We start from the raw sequence: 22,693 nt of genomic DNA on the forward strand, positions 1-22,693 counted from the left end.
AAATTTCCTCCCGCCGTCCCTACCCATGCATATATTCGGCTTCACGCTAGGATTATACTGCACCTTTTATCTTTCAGTTTTATTTCAACTCGCTGTATCTTGTGTAGAAAAGGGACTTTTGCAGTGCGGGGCAGAACGTGATGTGAACGTGAAGTAGTGGCACACACCTCGTGCTCAGACGTCTCCTCCGAGTCATTACGCTCACTTAACTTCTCTTAACAAGATCATCTTCTCGTTATCGATTCGGCCCATTGTTTACGCGCCGCGCTGGGTGATAACCATCGCTATCAGCCCCGAAAACTGATCTTAGAGGATTGTGGGAACATATCAGCCCAACACATCAATAAACAGTGTGATGATGATGGAGGCCGTGAGCTCAACTGCAAATGTGAAATCTCCTCGTACAGGATTGACTTCAGGTGTCTGGTTGAATCCTGCAGATGTTTTAATGATGTTTGAAAGGCTGCCACTTCTCGCTCGCATAATGACCTCATCAGATGTCATAACTTGGGCGCCTGTGAAGTGAGCGAGTGTGATTACTAACTTTCCCTCATCAAAGGATGCCCCTGAAATCTCTGCGTGTCTCTCTGAAGGCCTTGCCCTACATTTCTTGGTCTCCAAAGTGCTTCTTTCTCTGACAGCCACTCCTTTTTCTTGCTCCTCTTTTTCATCTATCAGATTGCCTTTCATTTTCCTCCCCTCCTCGGCCCGCCTCTGTCTGTCACACACACCCCCCCCCCACCCCCACCCCCCTCTCCATCTTTCTGCCTCCGTCTCTCTTCCTAATGTCCCTCTGTCATTTCCTCCCTGCTTTTTTCTTCTCCGTCTTCTCCGCTCGCCACCTCCTGCTGCAATTTTAGAGCAAAAAGAGAGGGGAGGGGGAGAGAGATTCTTTGACCTGGTAAATTGCACCTCATCTTTTGTATTCATGCCAAGGCAATCATTCCTACAGGGATGTGTCTGTGTGGTCCTCACAGCAGTAGCTCTCTCCTCCTCTATCTGGGTGGAGGTTATAGGGACAAGCAATGGCTGCATCATTGTACAGTCTGCACCAGCGGCTAGCAGGCTGATATGGAGCCAATTAAGGCAAAGGAGTGTGTGTTGTAACTCGCCGCAACCCGATTCTCTCCACACTCCCACTGGCTTGACATGCCTGGGTCCGGCCTTTCCAGCAGCTCATACTAATAGAAGCCCTTCGGCAAGTGTTCTCCTCTCCGGTTTATCCACACCGGACGGGGTGAGGAAGAAGACGAGGAGGAGGTTCATGTTTTATCTGGGAGAAAGAAACAAGGTGCAGGGCTCTTCTCTTCACCTTTTTCGTGCAGGTGGTGAGGAGAGTTAAGGTTTAATGACACGGAGTCGTGCCTTCAGGGCAGAGTCGGGCTGCAGAGGTGTTTGGTGTTTGGGATACAAGGGCATTTTTGATTGGGGAAGCAGTGTGAGAGCGGAGGACTGTGAGGCAGAAATGAAGCTGTGGACTCGGTGTGAGTCGGCACAATAATACCAGATCCTGTCTAATAAAATGGACTGTAGCACTGTAGTCAGGTGTGTTGAGACGGTGAGTCAGAGATGATGACATTGTGGTCCATTTTGAGCAGGTAAATTTTGGTGTTTTAGGATTTTATTATTTTATTAGATTCTATATGTCTATACATATATATACATATATATATATGTATATGTATGTGTATATGTATGTGTGTGTATATATATATATATATATATATATATATATATATATATATATATATATATATATATATATATATATATATATATATATATATATATATATACATACATACATACATACATACATACATACATACATACATACATACATACATACATACATTACGAAACTTCACCTGACTTTTTGTCTGCATGGGGGTGAGTAGATAATGACTGACATTTTGGGTAAATTATTAAGCAAGAACAGATGCAAAGATTAGTGAAATGACTGAAAAATGAACCATCTCATGACTCCTTGTAGTTTAGTCAGGGAAAGATTATCTTCATTAGTGCTGCTACAATGAGTGGATCGAAAGGAAATGAATGGCCAACTATTTGTCATTTTTCAAGCAAAAATGTCAAACATTTACTGGTTCCAGCTTCTTAAATGTGTGGAGAAGCAACTTGAAGACGTCATGATTGTTTGACATTGGAAGATTAAACATTTTAATTCTTGAAGTTGAAATAAATCAATATGGACCGTTGGTCCTTTCTGTCCAAAAATTGCTAAAACTCAGCCCCAACAAAGGACGTATGTCACAGTTCTGATTTGGTTAATGAACTAATAATGAGCACCGTGACCAAAGACTGTAAATGGTGACTAGAACTGATCTGCAGGTGGAAATGAAGAAGTCATTATTGTAACAACAGAGTTTTGTACAATACCCTCTCCCAAACACAGTGCATCAGTGTTTTTTACTGCACATTTGCAAAGTGCAAGTGGAACAAAGCTGAACTCTGCTGTAAGTCTGCTGGAGCCTTCTGGAGATCACACAGAAACAGGACCCTGGAGGTTGAATGTGTGCGTTGTGTGGGCTTCAGTGAAAACGAATAAAAGACGGGGCGGATATTCTCAAGGTTGAATTTCACCGTACCTGGAGAGATCTTGTTGCTGGATGAACGCTTCTTGCTACTTTTGCTACTGAACATAAAACATGTTAAATTTGAGCAAATGAATCAAAGCTGTTGTTTTTCCTCCTGAGGATAGTCATAAGTTGCATAAGCACAAGTGGGAAAACATAACCACAGCTTGTTTTGAATATTTTAGCAAACAACAAATGGTTGAGTTCTGCCGATGAGGACGGACTCAGAGCTCCACTGTGATAAAACCATGGATAACAAACATTTCTTCTCTGAAGAGGGCTTTAAACCAAAGTGATGTGAATCCTTTGTGTGATTTCACTTTAATGCAACTGATTATTTGACGGCAGGTAACCATCAATTTATCCATCAAGTCTGAGCAGCCATTGAGAGCTGCATCAGAACTGTTTTGTTTTTCGCATAATAATTATACTTTGTCCTAATTAATGTTTTTGTCTCCCACTCAGGCTACAACAGTCCTCTGTTATCTGCCCTTTTTAAAAACGAACAAAAACAGCATGAGGTTCTGGTTTGCTCTTGTCAGGCTGCTGAGCTGTTGCTTAAATATGGGAGACTGAATTGTGAGCTCAACGTGGGACACAGTTTTTGTGGAAGCGTTAGATGTGTGTTGGTGCGGTGTGTGTTTTTGTCTCGTGTGTGTGTGTGTGTGTTTGTGAGATTGGCTCGTTTTGATGTCCTCTAAACTGTTGAATCCCTCTCCAACGGCCGTACACTTTTTACTTTGATCACAAACATGCACACATTAAATCCTCACTCTGTAGCGCTGCCTGTGCCGAATTTCTCTCTCTCTCTCTCTCTCTCTCACACACACACACAAACACACAGACACCTGCACACACACACATACACACATGCAGTGAAGAGCCCTCTTTACACTCCTGCTTGCTTTGAAGATCAGAGCTCAGTCACCGAGATGCTCCGGATGATATCAGCCCCCCCAACCCTCCCCCCAACAACATCATCAGCCGTGTCACTTCTCCGAAAAACACTCTCAACCTCCGTCGATGAATTTTCATCAGTCTCTTTTTAGGCCAGATGCTAGTTTTCTTTCTGAAGTAGATAATTGCCCTCCATCAAACATGTCTTCTTTTCAAGGTGCTCTCAGAAAACTCCGGCCTAATTAAGACCGGAGAGTCGGAGCAGCAGGAGCTGTCAACCTGGAGTTCGACTGCTGACCGCTGGAATTCCTAATTGCCTCTATTTCGATGCCCACTTTCTACTCCTCGTCCCTCCTCCTCTTCCTCGTCTTCATTAGTTCTCAGCAGCGCTCGCTCCTCACCTCAGCTCTCCCTAATGACTGGTCAAACGTGCATGCTGGACAAACCGCTCCAAATAAGCCCTCCTCCATCGACTCTGCCCTGCAGCACTCAACCTGCCAGAGTGTGTCCGTGTGTGTGTCCGCGTGTGTGTACTGGCACTCATCAGCACAATAGAAGTAGAGCGCCTTAACCGCCATAACTGAATTCACTTCTCTTCTCTCTGCCGTCGCCTCCAGCTGTTGAGATTTTACTCTAATTGGTGACTACGCTCGTATCGCCCCTCCCTCCTCGCTGCCATTGACTCTAAATGGCGTTTTGTGTCTCCTTTCCTTCACTCTTTATATCCCTGTAGATTTTGTTTGCACAGCCCGATAGCACAAATCACAAATTTGACTCAAGGGGCCTTTCATCTAGTACACCCGCTATTCTTATACCCTTGATTCAGATAAGGTAGAAACATGGGAAAAATAGAAGAGAAACCTCAGGAGAGCAGAGGAGGAATCCTTCTCCCACGACAACCATCAGTCTGTGAAAATGTGATTAAATTCAATCTATAAAAAGCATCATTATGGTGCTTTTGTACATGAGCCCTGGAGCTTATATTGCACGTGATACTGTTAGATAAGTAATAGATGTTGTGTGTGCAGAATTAGATACAAACAATCAGGTGGACAAGTTTATAGATTGTAAATATACAGCAGATGAAGAATACCAGTCCAGGAGGGCATCGAGCAGCTTCAGGGGTCGCACAGACCTGAGTCGCACGATCTCGTCATATATGTAAGAGGCAAAGATGAAGCAAACCAAACCATTCGCACAGATGGAAGAAAAGAAACCAAGTGAGAGAGAGAGAGAGAGAGAGAGAGGAGGAGGAGAGGCCCGTCCATTTCATTTCTTTATCACTGCATTTCTCCTTCCAGCCCCCTCTCTTCTTCCTCTTTTCCTTTTCATCATCTCATATCGTAAATTGCACATTTTGGCTCTCACAGCAGGAACCAGCATAAGAAATTAACTTTTTTTTAGGGCATTTTTGTCCCTTTTTATCTGATTTTGGAGCATTTTTGGTGCCCTTTTTCACAGGCAATTTTGCTAAATGATGAAAAAAGCCATTAGCATTGCAAATATCCACTCAACTCTGCCCAGTGAAATTTGTTCTAACTTTACACAAGCCCCTGGTGCCACTTTCCCCAAAACAAGTCTGTCCTCCACTTCGCTTTGTTGATGTTGATTCTGTTTGAGGGTTTTAGATGATACTGGTTGTTTTTAATTGTTGCTGCTGCGTCCTTTTCTGTCTAATGTTGGTCATTTGTTCAGTTCAACACATTTATCCTGTGGAAAATCACAGAATCTAACAGATTGATAGCCGTTATGTTTTATTGAGGCATTCACGGTTCCCAGAGGATACTGATTCATTGATGGTGATCCCCTGACTTTTTCTATGTAGTCGCACCATAAGGTTGGTATTTGTGGCTTTGACTATTAGATCAAAACACACCGTCTCACAGAGCTGCTTACAGAAGCCCTGAGGGGCAAATGAAGATGTTTATTTTCTGGTGATCCATTTGCAATCTAAATTGTTTTCTCTCTTGTGTTTATGACTTGAGAACTGGTGGAAAAAAAAGGTAATTTAAAAGTGAAGGATAATCTTAGTCTTAATCTTAGTTTCTTAATTATTTTTTCCATCTGTGAAAACACATGACAAAAACTTTTTCAGGAGAAAAAGACAATGTAATGTGTGAAACCGAGTGATAATAAAAGATTTTCACAAGATTTCTTTTTCGTCACACATGATTTTCTTTTCTACCGAAAAGGTTTTTTCACGCGTTTTCACAATTCAAAGATTTTCAAAATAATTTTTATGCGTGTGTGACACAAAATTTTCAGGAGAAGAATTTTTTCGGCCTTACAACATTTTCTTTTTCTCCTGCCAAAACTGTTTTTCACTCCATTTCACACATGAATCTTTTTTTATTCAGTTTAAATTTTTTTTTTTTACTCCTGGTAACTGTTTTTAACGTTTTCACAGATGGGGAAAAAAAACATTTTTCAGGAGAAAGAAAAAAACATGTCAATCCTGAAATGTTGTTTTTTTCATCCGTGAAAAACCAGCAGATGGAAAAAAAAACATTTAAGGAACTAATTAAATATTAAAGACTGTTTTGCCAAAACTGTTTTTCACCAGTTCTCAAGTCATAAACACAGGAGAGAAGATGGTTTAGGTCACGCTTAGAAAATTGATCACCAGGAAAAAAAAATTTCTTCACTTGCAACTCACTGAAAACAACATTACAGAATGGATCTCTACAGAGACTGACCTTTTGGTTTGGTTCACACCAAACCTACCAAACTTCATAAAGTGACAATCATTTTATCATTGTAAAACACACTTGATTCAAACTTGACAGAAGCTAAATAAACTCACAAAAAACATCACCTTTGCGTTTGATGGCTGAGCCGATACCTGTTAGTCATATAAGTGCGAAAATATGTAAACATAAGGCCCAAGTGAAAATATACTTGAATTCCCCTACTTACTCTGGTTACTCTGAGCCCATCACAGTTGTACAGTATGACAATGTGTCTCTGGTATTCACTCATTTTCAAAGCCATTTCCTGTTCGCTTTCTTCTCTCCACAACCCCAACCTTGAATGACTCATTGTAAATACAGTGACCACTCGAATTATTCTCGTATTCAGTAATGAAACAAGACAGACCTTTCCACCCTCCCTCATATCCCTGTGTTAATTGAAATGTCAATACAGTTACTGTGGGAGTGTGATTAAAGCAGGATAGAGCCAGATTACATACAATATATTCACACTGTAGTAATGTATGAATGAAAACCTACACTGTGCTGTTGGTATCTACGGTGGGACTCCTGTTAAACACTCACATCAAGTCTAAATTAATAGTGGGTGGGAAAATTGATTCTCAGACGCATCACAGATCTCTCTGTAAAGGTGCAGAAAACTCAATTCTTGACATTGTTAATGCTCGTAACAATTTTTTAAGACCGGGCTGAACCAATATGAAATGTGTTTCATGTTTATGTTCTACGCTAGGCTTTGTGCGCCTTGGTGTTAGACTGTTTCTTAAATAGTTTGAAGCTGATTCTCTATCAGGAACACAACAGGCGTGTTACACAAATACCATCCTGGCTCACTCTTCCAGTTTTGGGGGATGTGGTGTTTTCAAGGTCTGAAAAGTGCTTGGATTTTTGATGAGGTACTTGAAACTGCTTGAAATTGTAATTGTGTTACTTTCATGAAAAATCGCGAGTAGTAGTTCAAGGTCAGTGAGTAGTTCAAGTTTTAGATAAAGAAATAAAAACGTGAATAAAAGCAACTGACAGACTAGCCCGGCCTCACGCTGCCATTCATTTCTGTAATAAATGCCGGTTTACATTGCAGAATGTTGTATTACGTCCTAAGGTGCTGAAAAAGCTTGAAAAAGCTTGAAAATGCACCTTGAAAATGCTTAAATTTGACCATGGAAATGTGTTTAAAGTAGCAAATCATCACAGTGAGAAGAAGTAGTTAGTGTCTTTTGCAACAGTTACAGTCAAAGACGTTTGACAACAAAGTCATCAACAATAAGTATATTGAAATATAAATACACCACAATGCAAGTGACACACCTCATATCACAGGTTGTTTCACAGAGATATACTGGAAGGTGTAAAGGATCTCTGGCCACATGAAGTTGTCAAAGGTGGTAATGTCCTGATGGTAGCAACTCATATTCACCATAGAGAGGGTGTGATGCGTCTTGGAGGATTGCCCGTCCTCGAGTCTCACAAAACAGTCACACACTGTGTTGTTGTTGACCTACAATCTACTGAGTTTGTAAAATATGTATATAGAGTAATCAGTAATCATTTTATAATCTCGTCGCCCTCAGAATCAAATCAAATCGTGTGCTTTAACTTCCCCTCCCTGAGCATAAATCCAGCGTTAATCTTGCTTCTACTCTTTGGTGGTGTGTTGCGAACATGTTGTGCTGCTGCAGGGAGTGCCTTTGGTTATTATCTGATCAAAACGTGCTTTGCTGCTTTGTTTTCCCTCACCCATATGATGCTGGACTGTGTGACCATCAGTTATATGGAGGACAAGTGCTGTATTCAGACCCTGTGAGCAACACGTGATCGTGCTGACATGCAGTCAAAGATATTTATGTGTATATTAAGGTCAGAATTCCCCCTTCTTTTATTTTCTGAGAACTTTCAAGAGCACATTTGCTTCGAGCCACCATTAATGCCTGCCTGTGTGTAGAAGTCCTCTCCCTGAGGACGCTACAGAAAACAAAGGCGTCTTTGACGAGCCTAAAGGTCAGCCCGGAGGAGGTTGAAAATGCTCCGTTTCGTTGTGGTATTTCCGGGCGATACCAGACAGCCAGACAGCATCCTGCTGGGCTGGATGATTGCCGCTTCTCAGCGCTCACATTTACCGGCCATATCCTTCGCATCCTTGAAGATCCGGCATCCTCGCTAAGCCCCTCGCTCGATCCCCCTTCCACTCCTGCATTCAGCCTCATAAAATCAATAACAACACTCGAATGCTATTTCTCCGCTCCGAGGGGGCATGGCATACGTCAAGCGTAATGGTTCGCTGCAGTGTAAGTATGCCTTTTCCTCAAGGGACCGGGGAGGAGGAGGGGGAGTCGGGTGAGAAATTAAAGCTGATTTCATGCCCCCTTAAGACCCATGTGAGTTTTAACCACCAATTATTTCCTGTGTTACCCATGGGCAGCGAAGGGCTCTGAGCGCCAACTGCAAAGCCAATCAGGCCAGACGAACTGCACCATCTTTTCCAGCTACAATCGCAAAGTAATAATGTGTGATTCAATGAGGCTTTCATTCCTCTCTGTTCCCTAATCACACCCTCTTGTACTCTGTCTTCAAAATGCCACTCGATGACTGCAGACTTCTGACTCACACATGATGCCCAAATCAGCCTTAATAACACCGGAAACATATTCTAAGTGTCGAGAATAATGCTCGAATCAACACCCAGACACTCTCTAGTAATGCCTCACCCAAACATTCACCCACCGCTTCCCCCAGTGGTCTCTCAAGGTTAATCCCTGCAGCGCTGACAGCCGTGTTTTCCAGGGGTTAGGATGTCAGGCAGGGTGAGCGTTTGGGCAGACAGTGACGGTTCATAGAGCCCTGTGAAGGACGGGCTCGCTGGAAGCAGAGGATGGTTCGGATGCTGACAGAATGAGGAAACAGAGGAGGGCGGCCCTCGCTGTCTAGGTTGTGGCTCCTGTGGGCGCAGCAGAGATGTGACTGGCTGTTGTCTGTCAGCAGGTTGGTGTTTTTGTAGTTTTACTAGGCCACCGTGGATGGATGGATGGGCTTAATGAAAGCAGGGCAGGCTCCAGGTGTGCTCCACAAGTGGGACAAGGTTACCCTTCATCCCTCGAAATCACACTGTGAAATAGAAAATGATTTTTCGTTTGAGATAATAAGTAAGTAAATAGTCAGCTTACTGCGTCCAGCCGCTCAGATGTGAGGATTTGCTGCTTTTCTCGATATTGAATTGAATTTCTTTGGCTTTAGGACTTTTTTTTCTGAGAAACTGTGATGGGCATTTTCATTATTTTTAGATATTTAGAGACCAAAAGATTAATCAACTGCTTGTTTTAATGTCCAGATTAATACATAAAATGTAGTCAGAGCTCCTAGAGCTGCGTGCCTGAGGAGATCAGGGCTGCAAACTCTGTCATCTCCATTAAAAACCCACTTTTTAAAATTGCTTTTTGGTGATTAAATCTGTTTTATGGCATTTTTAGTCCATTTACGCTACTTGTGTTTTATTATGTGTTTGTTTTTTATGGCTTTTTAGTTAATTTTCTTCTCTTTTGGATTTTTTTTTTACCTCCATCAACGAGGTTATGTTGTCACCCATGTCACCCGTGTTTGTTTGTTTGTTGGTTGGTTTGTCAGCAGGATTACACAAAAACTACTGAACAGATTTACATGAACCTCCCAAGGGGTTGGGTCTTAACTTTGGTTCTGATCCGGATAAAGGGATGGATCCAGGATTTGTTTTCACTTTCTTTAACATTGTGAGATCAGGCATATTTCTACATTTTCATTCATTTCTTAGGGAACAGTGTATGGATCGAACGATTCTACATGTTTTTTTGGTGACTGAATGTGTTTCTATCATTTTTGTCAGTTTTACTGTTTGTGTTTTATTACATGTTTTTTATGTCTGTAGTCTGTTTTCTAAACCTCTTCTGTTTTTATCGTATTATCACATACCTAACACAGAAAACAACTGGCAGATTCATTTACAATAATAGTCAAATAAAAGATTGATTGGTCTTTATTGTCCATGGAGGGAAATTAGTTTCCAAAGCGTGCACATGTTCATGTCTCGCATGAGAAATATGTTGTGTATATATGTTACGCTAATTGATATATGATTATATATGACACTGTAAGAGTGTGCTGATGCATTAATGTGTAAGCAGAATTTTACTGTTGTAGCTGGTTGAGGTGGAAGAGTTTAACTAATTCATATACAGTCAGTTTCTTTGGTCTGGTGGTTCCTGACCCAGGTGTCGGGCCTCTCCTATCAGATGATAAATCTACAGGGGTCTTCCTCAAGATTAATGGAAGAGGAAATAGGAAAAAAAAGTTCTGTTTGTGATTATTTTTTGGACTTTTCTCTTATCCTTACTTTTCGGTGAAATATTGGATAATTTAATGCTCTCACAGACATCTAAATGTGTCCGGGGCCCCGACTAGACTTTGCTTCTTTTTAAGGTGACAAGGGAATGTATTTGTCATTATACAACACAGGGTTGCATCATAAGATGAGACTTTGTAGTTCCTTTAACGCTACACAACCATATTCAGTTATTTTTATGCATCCATATATATAAAGGCATTTTTTGCATCTGAATGTAAACGGTAGCAACAAGGTGGTGATGATAATCATCAGCAGCAACTTCATATTAAAAGTTTGACATCAAATAAACACCAGTAAGCCTGGGGGAAAGCAGGGAACCACACAAACATTGTGTTTTAACACCTCCATTATATTTTTTTTGTTAAACTTTCATTTGAAAAGTAGCTGTAGATTGATGTGTTTGTAGAAGTTCAAAGTAGCATGAAATTTGAATACTCAAGTGTCAGACAAATACCTTGCACATTTCACAGTACAACACACACGCGCGCGCGCGCGCACACACACACACACACACACACACACACATTGTTCAGTGTGGTATCTTATTTAATTGGCAGAATGGACCCGACTCCTGCCAAAGTCGGCACATGGCTCTAAATTCATGTGTAACCAGACTTCACAGAATCATGGACTCGCGTTGCCTCATTGTGAATTTAACAATGGAACAGATTCCTGGAATAGTTTTGTATTATCCAAAATTGTCTTAGGGTGGCTTCTCAGAAAAGTCAGTGTTTTTAAGTAGTGAAGCTCCATCTAATAGTGACAGTAAAATGTGTCTCTGCAGAGAAATTGGTGTTTTTTTGGTGAAAACCTGAAAAACATTTCCTAAAATGTGTTACTTTCCCCCTTTCTTGTCTCTTTCTTTGCCTCAAGTAAGACTAAAAAAGCCCTAATGGTAATCACAATGCATTATTTAGTTTGTATATTCACTTGGGTTACATCAGTGACTGCAGCTTTGATCAGGTGATGTAAAGGGACACTGATGGAATACACTTTTAAAGAACCTTAACACCCGCTGTTACGACACAGTAAATCCTTGAATTATGATCAAAGATGTTTTGTTGTGTTAGAAAGAACAAAGCCAGCCATTTCAAATACATTAGAAATAGATGTGTTTTGAATTATGAAGCATTTATTTCTATGAATCATTGAGCGGAGCACAGTTTCCACTGGAGTTTTGTGAGGGATAAATTCAATTTTTAAATGAATTGTTGAGTTTTTTTAGGAGTCTGGAGACTAAACTACCTCGACTCCATCGCCTCCAACCCAAACCACCACGTCGGATGGGTCGCGTAATTCCGGATGAAATGGAGAGCCTTGTCCAGACCATCCAGCCTATTTCTTGGTAATAGCCTGACCGTGCTCCCTGAAGAGGCCAATTCTGGCCAGCAAGGCCCACTTAAATTCTCCGTGAGACAGAGGAAGAGAGAGAATAGGGTCTGTGGAGCCACTTAAAAGCCCCTGGGTGAAAATGGGATTTCTGACCTGCTCCATTGGTGCCGCAGCTCGACTGCCAGATTGGCTGTCAAGGCGCTGCCAGGTGGGAGAGGGTCGGGCAGGGGGAGAAGGGAGGAATGGATGCTGTTGCTGTTGATGGCGTAGACCGCCAGGACCTCATTAGCTCAACATTTCATCAAACACTTTGGCACCGGGGTGGCTCTCCCCGCCTCCATATATCTCTTTCTCTTTCACCATTTTTCTTCCTCCGTTGTTGTAACCACTTTCTCACACTTTCTTCTCTCTGTCTCCTCCTCTTTCTCCTTCTCCCTCTCTGTCTGTCTCCCACTGCTCCTTGAGGTCTCATTAACTAGATGAGTCTCCTCTGCCGGTAATCTGCCGCTAAGTCAAAGTCAGCAGATGAGGATGATGATGACACATCTCCTCCCCCCACAAACACACACACACATCCCGCTATAATCATTTGTTCTCGTTAATGCCACGAAAATGCAAATTTGTCACGGCTATAAGAATGTAAATAACCAACATATTTCTGCTGGGGAGATATTTCAGGGCACATTAGAGGGCTCTGCAGGCCTGGTTTGCATATCATTGATTTTCAGGGCAGGGGTCTCTGTGGCAGCAAGGAAAAATCCAAGACACACCCACATGCATGCATAAGAAGACATGTGGCAGACACACACACCAGCAACATATAGAGCAGGCTAACATACACAAAGAGGTCCAATGTTAATGATTTATGTGCATGCACACCCTCAAATGAGCATGTTGTTCAGAGGAGGAGGCCTCACACTTAATGAACTATACATGTTCGAATGTACACCGGGGTCTCAAACAGTGGCTGCATCTCTAAGAACTACAGGAGACGCCTGAGTGATGTTCAGAAAAAAACAGCAGGATTAAAATGATGCCAAAATTCATATATTTTTTTATAATTACAGCCTTTATGTAATAGAAGTGAGAAAAATAAACAAAATGCTTGTTGTATTCGGCAGAACAGGTCTGAGGCTGCAACTATTTTTTATATTTGATGAATCTGTCAATTATTTTTTCGGTTAAAGATATAATGTGTCACATTTCTGCATTAAGATGTTACAAAGGACGAGACCTTTGTTGAGTTATCTACTTACATTATCCAAAATGTTTCCAACAATTTTCAAGCCAGAGAAATCTGTCATTTAACTCAAGGTTACTGTGGACGGCTGAAACTAACAAAATCATAAATAAATGAGTTAATTAGTTAAGTTAATATGCGATTAAATGCAACAAATAATAATGTAGAAAATAAATGTAGGCCTTATTTAATTTGCCTCTGTAGTTACCTTTGGAACGAGACATTTTTATTTATTTTAATTTGTACATTTTTGCTTAAAATTTGACAAATAAAATATTAGCTCAATTTTGACTTATTTTAACATCTCTTCTGGGTTTTATCACACAATATATGGCAAAGATTTTAAGTGTTTCATCCAGAACATTTTTTTTTAACTTTATTCCTAAAGATTTTAAAAAGACAAGATATAAATATCAAAAAAGACGATAAAGATGAGATGACAGCTTTCAGCAATCAAGCGTAAAAAGACAAAGAAAGAACAGGAGATCAGTAACTGGGAACATATAGGCAACAATGAAACCTTGAGGAGAGACGCAACAAAAATAAACGTCAAAGGCAAAGGAGCAACATTTGTTTTCTTCCTGATTTGATGATATGTTTGCAATAACTAACTAACAACAACAACATGTTTGCTTGTTCTTATGAAGTAAAGATAAAGCACTCAACAGATTTGTTTCATTGTGTGTATTATGTAGTTATCAGTAGCATCTTTTCTAGAATAAATATATGACATGCTAAACACTTTATAGAATCATACTTGATTAGAATTCAATATGAATATTTTGCATCTGAACTGTTGTTTTGGAGGTAAACACACGTTCCTTTGTTGAGTGCGAGTGGGAGACAGATTTAAGGTGAATCCTTTGTAAGACCCCGGGGTTTCTACCAATCGCAAAGCAATATGACAAGCTACATATCCCCAGGAGGCTCTGTCGCTACCCATTTGTCAACAAAGCATTTTCTGCCTCAAACACACAGTGAAGCTTTATACCAAAGTTCCCCTAGGTGTGCATTTCTGTCTGCTTTGCATATTTCTGTATAAACCCGGGCTAAACAGAACTTTCAGAGCATTTCTGACTTCTAAAAAGCAGACTTTGTAGAGTTTATAACAAATATGCTGCAAAACCAACGTGCCATAAAAATTCTGCTCGCAGTGCTGCAGGTGCTTCCACAGGGAACGACGAGGCCAAATGTTTTGATGCACAGTGTATATTTGTACAAGAATGTTTATTTTTCTCTGTTTACTTCATATTTTTTTTCTCTGTTTTGCTTCCATCAATCAGCCTCTCAGGATGCACTGCCAGACCTGCGCCCTGGTGACCAGCTCAGGTCACCTCATTGGAGGCGCTCGGGGTGAAGAGATCGACCGGGCCGAGTGCGTCATCCGCATGAACGATGCCCCCACCGCCAGGGGTTACGCCCGCGACGTCGGCCACCGCACCTCCCTGCGCGTCATCGCTCACTCGAGCATGCAGAGGGTCCTGCGGAGTCGCCACGAGCTGCTCAACGCCAGCCAGGACACCGTGTTCATCTTCTGGGGCCCCAGCAGCTACATGAGACGCGACGGGAAGGGCCTGGTGTACAACAACCTGAGGCTGATGAATCAGGTGCTGCCTAAACTCAAAGTCTACATCATCTCCTGGCAGAAGATGCTGCAGTTCGACGAGCTCTTCAAGAAGGAGACGGGAAAGGACAGGTGAGGGAATGATGACAGGGTGTCACGATCACAATGTACAGGAAAACAAAGTCATGTGAGGACAATATATTTAGCCAGCAGCACTGATATGTAATATAATCCAAACATCTCAAATGTGAGAATTTACTGCTTTTATTCAGTTTTACATCATTGTCAACACATTATGTGAGAGTCATACATTTGCATAATCTATGCCTTGCGGCTAGTTTGGCATGTAAGAATTGATTAAGCACAGCTGCCATTAAACCATTAAAGCATGTAAACCTGTTCTAGTCATAACCAAAATCAAGTTATGAACCTTGAAATGAGAATAATATGTCTCTTTTAATATTGCGAAATAGGGTGTTTTTCAACATCTTTGTTAATTTCTGATGCAGAATAATGCATGGATGTTGATGAAAACCATCAGGCGTATTTGGCTGGTATCTATGAGTGAGTGCAAGAGAGGACTGTTGGGCTGAGGTGGAGGTATGAGGCCTTCTGAGTGTCATTCTGGTTTAGTTATGTTTTTTTTTTAAGTTTGGCCCTCAGATCTGAATTTCATGATATTTGAAATTCTTTTTATGTGTGTCACTAAGCCTCACTAATGTTTTATTTTTAACTGGTGTGGGTTGGATTTTGTGCTGATCAAAAATAAGCAATCGGTGAAGTGTAGAAAATCCATACAGTGAATCTCAAAAATGATGAAATTTAGCTCTGAAGGCCAAACTTAATCTTCATAACTGAAGAAAAGTATAAAGGCTTTTGCAAGGTCCCATGAATTTAGATGATTTTTTTCAATAAAATCCATGAACATGAACATGAACTGGGATGTTCGAGGTGAGTTGGTATTTAATGACCCTGGTGATGTTATTAAACCACCAGCCGTGCTTTGTTTTGGTGAGTACCTTTACTTAATCATACATGTAGTTATTTTAAGGATTGGACAAACTATGCACCTGGTCCTGTTCAAACAAGCTTGGACAGGAAGTAAAAATTAGCTGCATCGTGAGGAACAGTTGAAGCTTTGCTCTGGCTGGTGGATAAGAGCTTAGATTTCGTCTTGGGGCTCCAAAAATCTATTTCTTTAAATCGTCTTTTTGAGAATTTGTGCAAATAGAATGAAACACTGTCTGGTAAAACTCCATGTATGAGTGTATTCATTTTATTTGCTCTCAAGGACATGGAAAACACTAGTGCAACAGGTCATCTAACACAGAACTGTGAAAGGGAAGAAAGATTTCCTGCCAGTTGTTTGTGTCGACATCATCTGACCTTCAGGGAAACACGGGCGATACTTTCTTTCGTTAAAGCTTCATAGCTTCTTCAACGTGAACAACAACATGCAATTCATCAATATTCAAAGTGCATTCAGTAAACCAAACAATGGTGTTTTGTGCTACAAATAAGCCATTTGCACCTCAAATTATTATTCTTGTGCACGGTTCATGCACCCTAATGCTTTTTGAATCCAATTCCAGCTCTGACTCTGACAACAAAAACCCATATTTTACAACAATGCACCAACAAAGGTAGCTGTGTCTCATTCAAAACATTATGAAAATCAGCTTGTAGAGACGATTAAAAACCCTTAACTGTTCTTTATTGACTAAGAAAAGAGAGAGGGTACTTTTATTAATTACAAAACAACAGTAGCACTTGAAGGGCAGGGTAATATATCAAAATTATATTGTCATCGTGATATGAGACCAAACATCGTCTTAGAATTTTTGTTATATTTTGATTTGATTGTTGTCTTTTCCCGGTTTTAAAGGTGCAATATGTGAGAATTGGCCATCTAATTCATACTCCAAACAAATAGGGGGCAGCATATCAAAAGAGTTACAGCTAACTGCTGTTAACTGTAGCTGCTGTTAGCTAGGTAGCTCAGTTATCTGTGCTGCTAGTGGTCGAGTCAGTCTGTCAGTCAGCAATGGACCACCAGGAGGACAAGTTTTTAAGGCCCTGGGTGGAGGGGGTCCAGCAGGGAGTGCAGCTAGCTGGTTAGCATGCTAACTTTAGTAGAGAGGTTGATTCTGCAACACAGTACACAGAAGTTGTTGATATAATGCCACGACTGTTTCTTCAGTTTCTGTTGAAGTTTTTGAACTAATGTTCTTACATACTGCACATTTAAAGGGGCACTGTGTAGTGTAGTAGTCAGAATTTTCATATTTACAATATTTATGATGACACAAACTTAGAAATATGTATATTTTCCATAAATGAATAAACAAGCTGTTCTCAGAGGAAAACAAGGTCCCCAGAGCACTGTTTGAAGCTAGAAAGGTGGCAGGGTCCGCCACATATAAACAAAGTAAAACGGTATGAAACTGTGTTGTCCTTTTAAGGTCAGTTTGTTTATTCAGTTCATTCAGTCATGAAAACAAAGAGAGTTTGTTTATTTAGTTTGTTTAGGTATAAAAAATAATCAGTCATTTAAAACTTCTTCCCCAAAACTACAGAGTGCACCTTTTAAAAGCTGTATTAAAGTAAAAGTGATGAATTCTTTTAACTTATCAGACGGTTCAACTTGTTCTAATACCAAAGATCAAGCATCTTATTGTATTAATATCTTGTAAAGTACCAATAGTCATCCCTACAATATTATTGCAATATCATTACTGAGGCATTCGGTCTTATAGCCTAAAAAAACTGCACTATTATTTTAAGGATATATTGCCCAGCACTACTTAGAACCTTTTAATTTTGCATAATTGTAGCTGATAAGTTGCTTATGATTTTGAGATTCTTACTTGTACGATACACTTCTTAGTTTTGCAGAAAGAGGTTAAACAAGGTAACCGATTAACTTCAATGTGCAGTTGTAATCATGTAGGAGTTTGTCTTTTGTTAAATGTTATTCCATAGAAACACAGCCATAACAGCTAGTAATATGGTATTTTCAGTGCTTTCGGGAAGTCCCAAAAATCAAAGATATGAGGGTTGGCTGTCGAAAACACCGTTCCTCTTACAGTCTGTGTTGCTCTTTGAAAATCAAGCCAGAAAGACATCAGTAAGTTAACTCCTGTCCCAGATGTTACAGTTTCCTGCAACTGTTTGAATGCATCCCCAAAAGAAATATTTCAAAGTGGTCAAAGCTCAACGTGAACATATTGAACAGAAAGGAAACGTGATGTGCAAATGGGTTAGAAAACAGTGTTTTTCTCTGCGGCACGTTCTCTCTAGCTGAACGGTGATAAAAGGACTCCAATTGAATGAGTCCATGCTGAGTTCTCAGTCCTGTGGCCATTAATGCTTAATGAAAACACACCACTCTCTCTTTTTGTCTGAGCCCTCATCAGTATAGACTGAGCTATTCACCAAATCCTCAAGTTGACAATTCCCCCCGACATCTACTGTATCCTGCAGTCAAACATCCATCCTTCAGGATCTGTGCCGACAATCATGGTCAATGTTAACAGTGAGCGAGCAGCTTGAGTTATGCTGTTCTCCTTTATAGCAGTAGGCATTAATATCTGTGAGGATTATTTGAGGTCAAGAGAAAGAAAGCCGGGAAGTTTTATCTAATATTTAAGAAAAGTTTAAAGGGGAGCGATCAATGTAAAAAGTGTGAATATTTTGTACCTATTTTATTAAATGAATCCTCTTGTCTTCGAGGATTGGTAGCCTGTGTGAGCCCCATTAACAGCAGAGTTTCTGGGTAATCAACTGTGCAATCGGCCACCCTGCAAGCCTGTAATTGTGATTATGGGTTAAGCCATTTCAGTGAAGGTAATTAAGATGGTGTGGGACGTTGTCACATCCACCCATTTTAATAACACCAGCAGAGGAGCAATGAAAAAACAGGTGTCCCTCTGCATCCTCTGTGTTAAATTGCTAAGCCAGAATGAGCCTCAACCAGTGATTAAAGGCAAATTAGCTTTTGAAATAACCATTTTTTCAATTCAGTGTTTTATGTTCCCGTAATGCTTTATTGTAACCGCTAACAGCCCTGCTGTGTTGCACTGTCAGGATTATACTGGATTCATTTGGGCTGAGTAGTGGTGTACTTTGCTGAAACAAAATGTGTGGGTTGCAGGTGAGAGATCGTCCGGTTACCAAAAGATCACAGGTTTGATCCCTTTTAAAAAACAAATCTACCTGCTGTTGAAAAAAAAGCAGGAAAAATGCCAGCTCAAGCCTGGAAAACTATTCTGTGGTGAGAAAAAGGTCAAAATGAGGAGAAGAGAAGCCCACTGTGCAGCAGAGCGCGATGCAACAGCTGCAGCAGCGGAGAACGAGCGGCCACAACAGGAGCCTGAAATGGATCTGAAGGGATTAGATACAGACCCAAGCCTCTATTTATCTGTTCCTAGAATGACATAGGAATACTCTGAAGAGCCAATTAAGAAACACACTTCACAAAAAGTGAAGACACATTTACCAAGAACTTCATTCCTACAGCACAGCGTAAGAGTAACCTTTAAAGGCCATGCACACCCATGCATGTGTTATTGTTATTTCGGCTGCTGCTCAGCTTCAAGGTCAAATCTCTGCTGGGACGTACAAGATGTCACCGAATTCCAACTGATAAAACTGATAAAAATCAAAGAGGTTTACTTTGTCCTGCCCTATCAGGTACGAAAAAAGAGTCAAAGAGAAGTCTACAGAAGCTTGCAGAATGGTGGGGAAAAAAATAATAAAATTCATTCATTTGGTTTCACACATGAAGAAAAAAAAAGCTTTTTCACAGATTGAAAAAAAACAATTAAGAAACTTTGGCTGAGCTGGAAAAATAAAAAAGGAAAATGTGACAAAGTGCAACGGAAACAGAATAAATCATGACATACATGCATGAAGCATCCGTTGAATAGACAAAAATGGTGGCAAACCAAAGATCAGAACTGAGTGGAGCTAGAACGTTCCTCAAATTTATAACTAAATTAAATAAAAGTGTCATATTTTCATCCTATTATCCATCATTTTAGGTTTGACTGGAGCTCTTTTAAGTACATCATCATATTTCTGCAACAGTTTTATGGCACCAGACTGGAGAATCGATGACGGCAGCTGTTTATCTCAATGTACCAACTCCTCATAATCACCTGACAGAAATCCAGTTAAAAGATTGTGGATGGAAACTTGACTGTGAACACCCACACAGACTTTAAAACAGGCCCAATCAGCCAAAGTGAAATCACCTGTGTAGGTGGACCAGAGGTGTGCAGGGCAAAAGCAGCACTGGCCAACAGACCACCATCACAGCAGACATTTTGGTTTGTCAACGCAGGAAAAGCTTTGGTGTGATTAACTATAACAAAGTGACATTGTGCTGCAGTCACTGTGACGGGATATTGTATTGCAGGATCTGATATTTTAGCGGAAATGAAATGTATTGTCAACTCAATGTTCTACTCATTTTTTCCACATGCCAAAAACATTTCACAAAGGACCAGTTCTGTCCCCATCAGTTTTTAAAAAGCATGATTTGTTCTGAAAAATAGCTTGCACCAAGAAACGGGTTGCTCTCCTTCAGCACCTGCAGTAGTAACTGGTTGCTGCTGATTCTGATGCAAAATTATGACAAAGTTTCACTAGATAATAATATGATTAGTTCACCATGTAAAATCAGATTATAATACAGTAGACGGGCAAGTATCACAAAGGTATTGAACATTTTTATTTATTTTTTTATGGTACTTAAATAGAAATAATCTAATCTTTGTCTCAGTTTAGTCCATAGTCTCTATTGAAACCTTATGTTTAGAACAATTGATTGATTGATTGATTGATTGATTGATTGATTGATAGATTTCATCTTAAACATGTAAAAAACATAATAAAACAAATGATAAAATAAAAGCTTTAAAAAAGAGATGCATAACAAAATGAAAATGGAAAACAAAGTCAATAAAGAACACATGTTCCAAAGTGAGTAGGAAGAAGTACACACTAAGTTAATCATAAGTCGTGATTGGTTGAACTTGACTCATGAACTCTTATGAATTCTGTTTCTTTAACATAAAAACCAACAAGTCAGTTTAACGTAATGTGATTTATTATCTCGAGCGAACATTGTTGACGTTATTCCTTTTTTTTGGTCACATTTTAGGGCAGTGTTGTTGGACATTATTATAACTGGCTGTCTGATATACACTGGTGCTTGCTACAGTAGATGTGATATTGGTGTTTGGTTGACGTGGTGTCGCAGCTGTGAATGTGATGCACATAGACCACTGTTATTTGTGCAACACTGTCGTGAGTATTTTCATATTGACTCTGTAGAAGCCTGCTCTTTGTATGCACATTATAAGTGTTTTATTATCAACCCTGACCTAAAAGTTCCATATGTTGAGGACCATTTTGAAAACGTTTTTTCATTTGAGCCCTTACATTCCCACCACACTCCAACACAATGTGACGCTCTTGGCTGTATAAAAAGTAGACGAGTTTGTATTGTGCATGCTGACTCAGTGCCAAGGCTTACTGGGGCATTTGATGGAACTGAGCTTTTAACGAAATGTGCTTCACCTGTCCTTTCAGATCCAACAGCAAAAGCCTGCTTGTTTTTGTATCTCCTGCAGCGATTAAGTGCTTGAAGTGAGCAAGAAATGGTGAACAACCATGTTCAGAGTAAGAAATAAATATCCGCATGTCTTCGCCCTTCTACTGTCAAATAAAAGAAAAAAGGGCAAAAAATTTGTGAGGAAAAGAAATGGAAACAAAACTGAAACAGAAAAGACAGTGTGGTGCTCAATAATTTTGGGTACCGCTCACATTTGAACCGATTGGATCCCCAACGGTACCTTTTTATGGTACTTTAATCTCTCTGTAATAACAAAACAAGTAACTCCAGTTCTAACCAGTTGAATCATTCACTTCTAGAGTTGATCATGAGTCTTATTTCCAGTAACAATGTACAACACATGTCAGTCAGTCGCTCTAAGTTTTATTTCAGTGGCATCTTGATATACTGTAAATAAATCTGTAAAATAAAATACTTAGTATAAATATTTAGCTGTTCCTACTCATCAACCCAGTGCCATAAGAATAAATATAAGAGAAAACTTTAAGATGCTGTCCTCTCCTGGCACGCCATGTCTCCACTAGTGATGACTGTATTTTAAATCGATTGGGAATTTTGAGTTTGCATTTTGACCCCTTGAGCTTGCTGTAGCGACTCAGTGTCGAAGCTACAGCAGCAGATTGAGTCAATTATGTGAAGTCAGCAGTTATAATTTTGTTTCCAAAGCATATTAAATACGTTTTATGTTAAGTATGTGAATTAAAACGTATTGTTTGTAAATATACTTTTACCGCGGAAGCGATGCTAACCTCCGCATTAATGGTAATTCGCATTATGTGTTAGCATCGAGCTAGCGGGTTGAGTGCCTGTAACATAAAAGTGATTCGGGAATCAAAGAAAGCGTGCTATGATATTTCCTTGTAGACAGAATGCCGTTCACGTACTATTTGTTTCATACTGAGGTTTCCAACATTCGAAAAAACATACTAATTGAATCTAATAATTAAATCTAATCTAAACAGCATGTGGGTAAGGAATGTTGGACGCAGTCAGTGGCTGCTTTTTGGGGAGACGTCTCACACTGTCTTTCTCTCTGCAACGTTACTGAAAAGATGTGCTCTTAGGTAATTTGGCGACTTATTATGAATCACTACTCCGTAGCAGATAAAATTCAGTCGGTACCCTTAAAAGTACAGAGTTTGGTACTCAACCCTGCTGCTCAAAGAGAAAACAGGAACATCAGAAAAGACATAATGGGGTGAAATTATGCAGAAAGCATGCATGGAAAGAGGTTGCAAACAAAAGAAATGCCGGCTTTATTTTTGCCTTTTTCACACCTTAGGAGAGCAGAAATCTGAGCTGTAGATACAGATGGAAGTAACATACCTTTAAAAAATAATTAA

The 22,693-nt window shown here is 40.1% G+C and overlaps 1 protein-coding gene across 1 annotated transcript in view; it reads left to right on the forward strand.

Annotated features, from left to right (window-relative positions):
- st6galnac5a (ST6 (alpha-N-acetyl-neuraminyl-2,3-beta-galactosyl-1,3)-N-acetylgalactosaminide alpha-2,6-sialyltransferase 5a) overlaps positions 1-22,693 on the forward strand; it is a 59,717-nt gene that overhangs the window by 20,816 nt on the left and 16,208 nt on the right. Inside the window, exon 3 of the mRNA XM_073491488.1 lies at positions 14,430-14,842. Within this exon, the coding sequence (XP_073347589.1) occupies positions 14,430-14,842 (413 nt within the window). The remainder of the gene's footprint in view (positions 1-14,429; positions 14,843-22,693) is intronic.

This window comes from Pagrus major, chromosome 21 (genome assembly GCF_040436345.1).
Source record: "Pagrus major chromosome 21, Pma_NU_1.0".
NCBI classification, from domain to species: domain Eukaryota; kingdom Metazoa; phylum Chordata; class Actinopteri; order Spariformes; family Sparidae; genus Pagrus; species Pagrus major.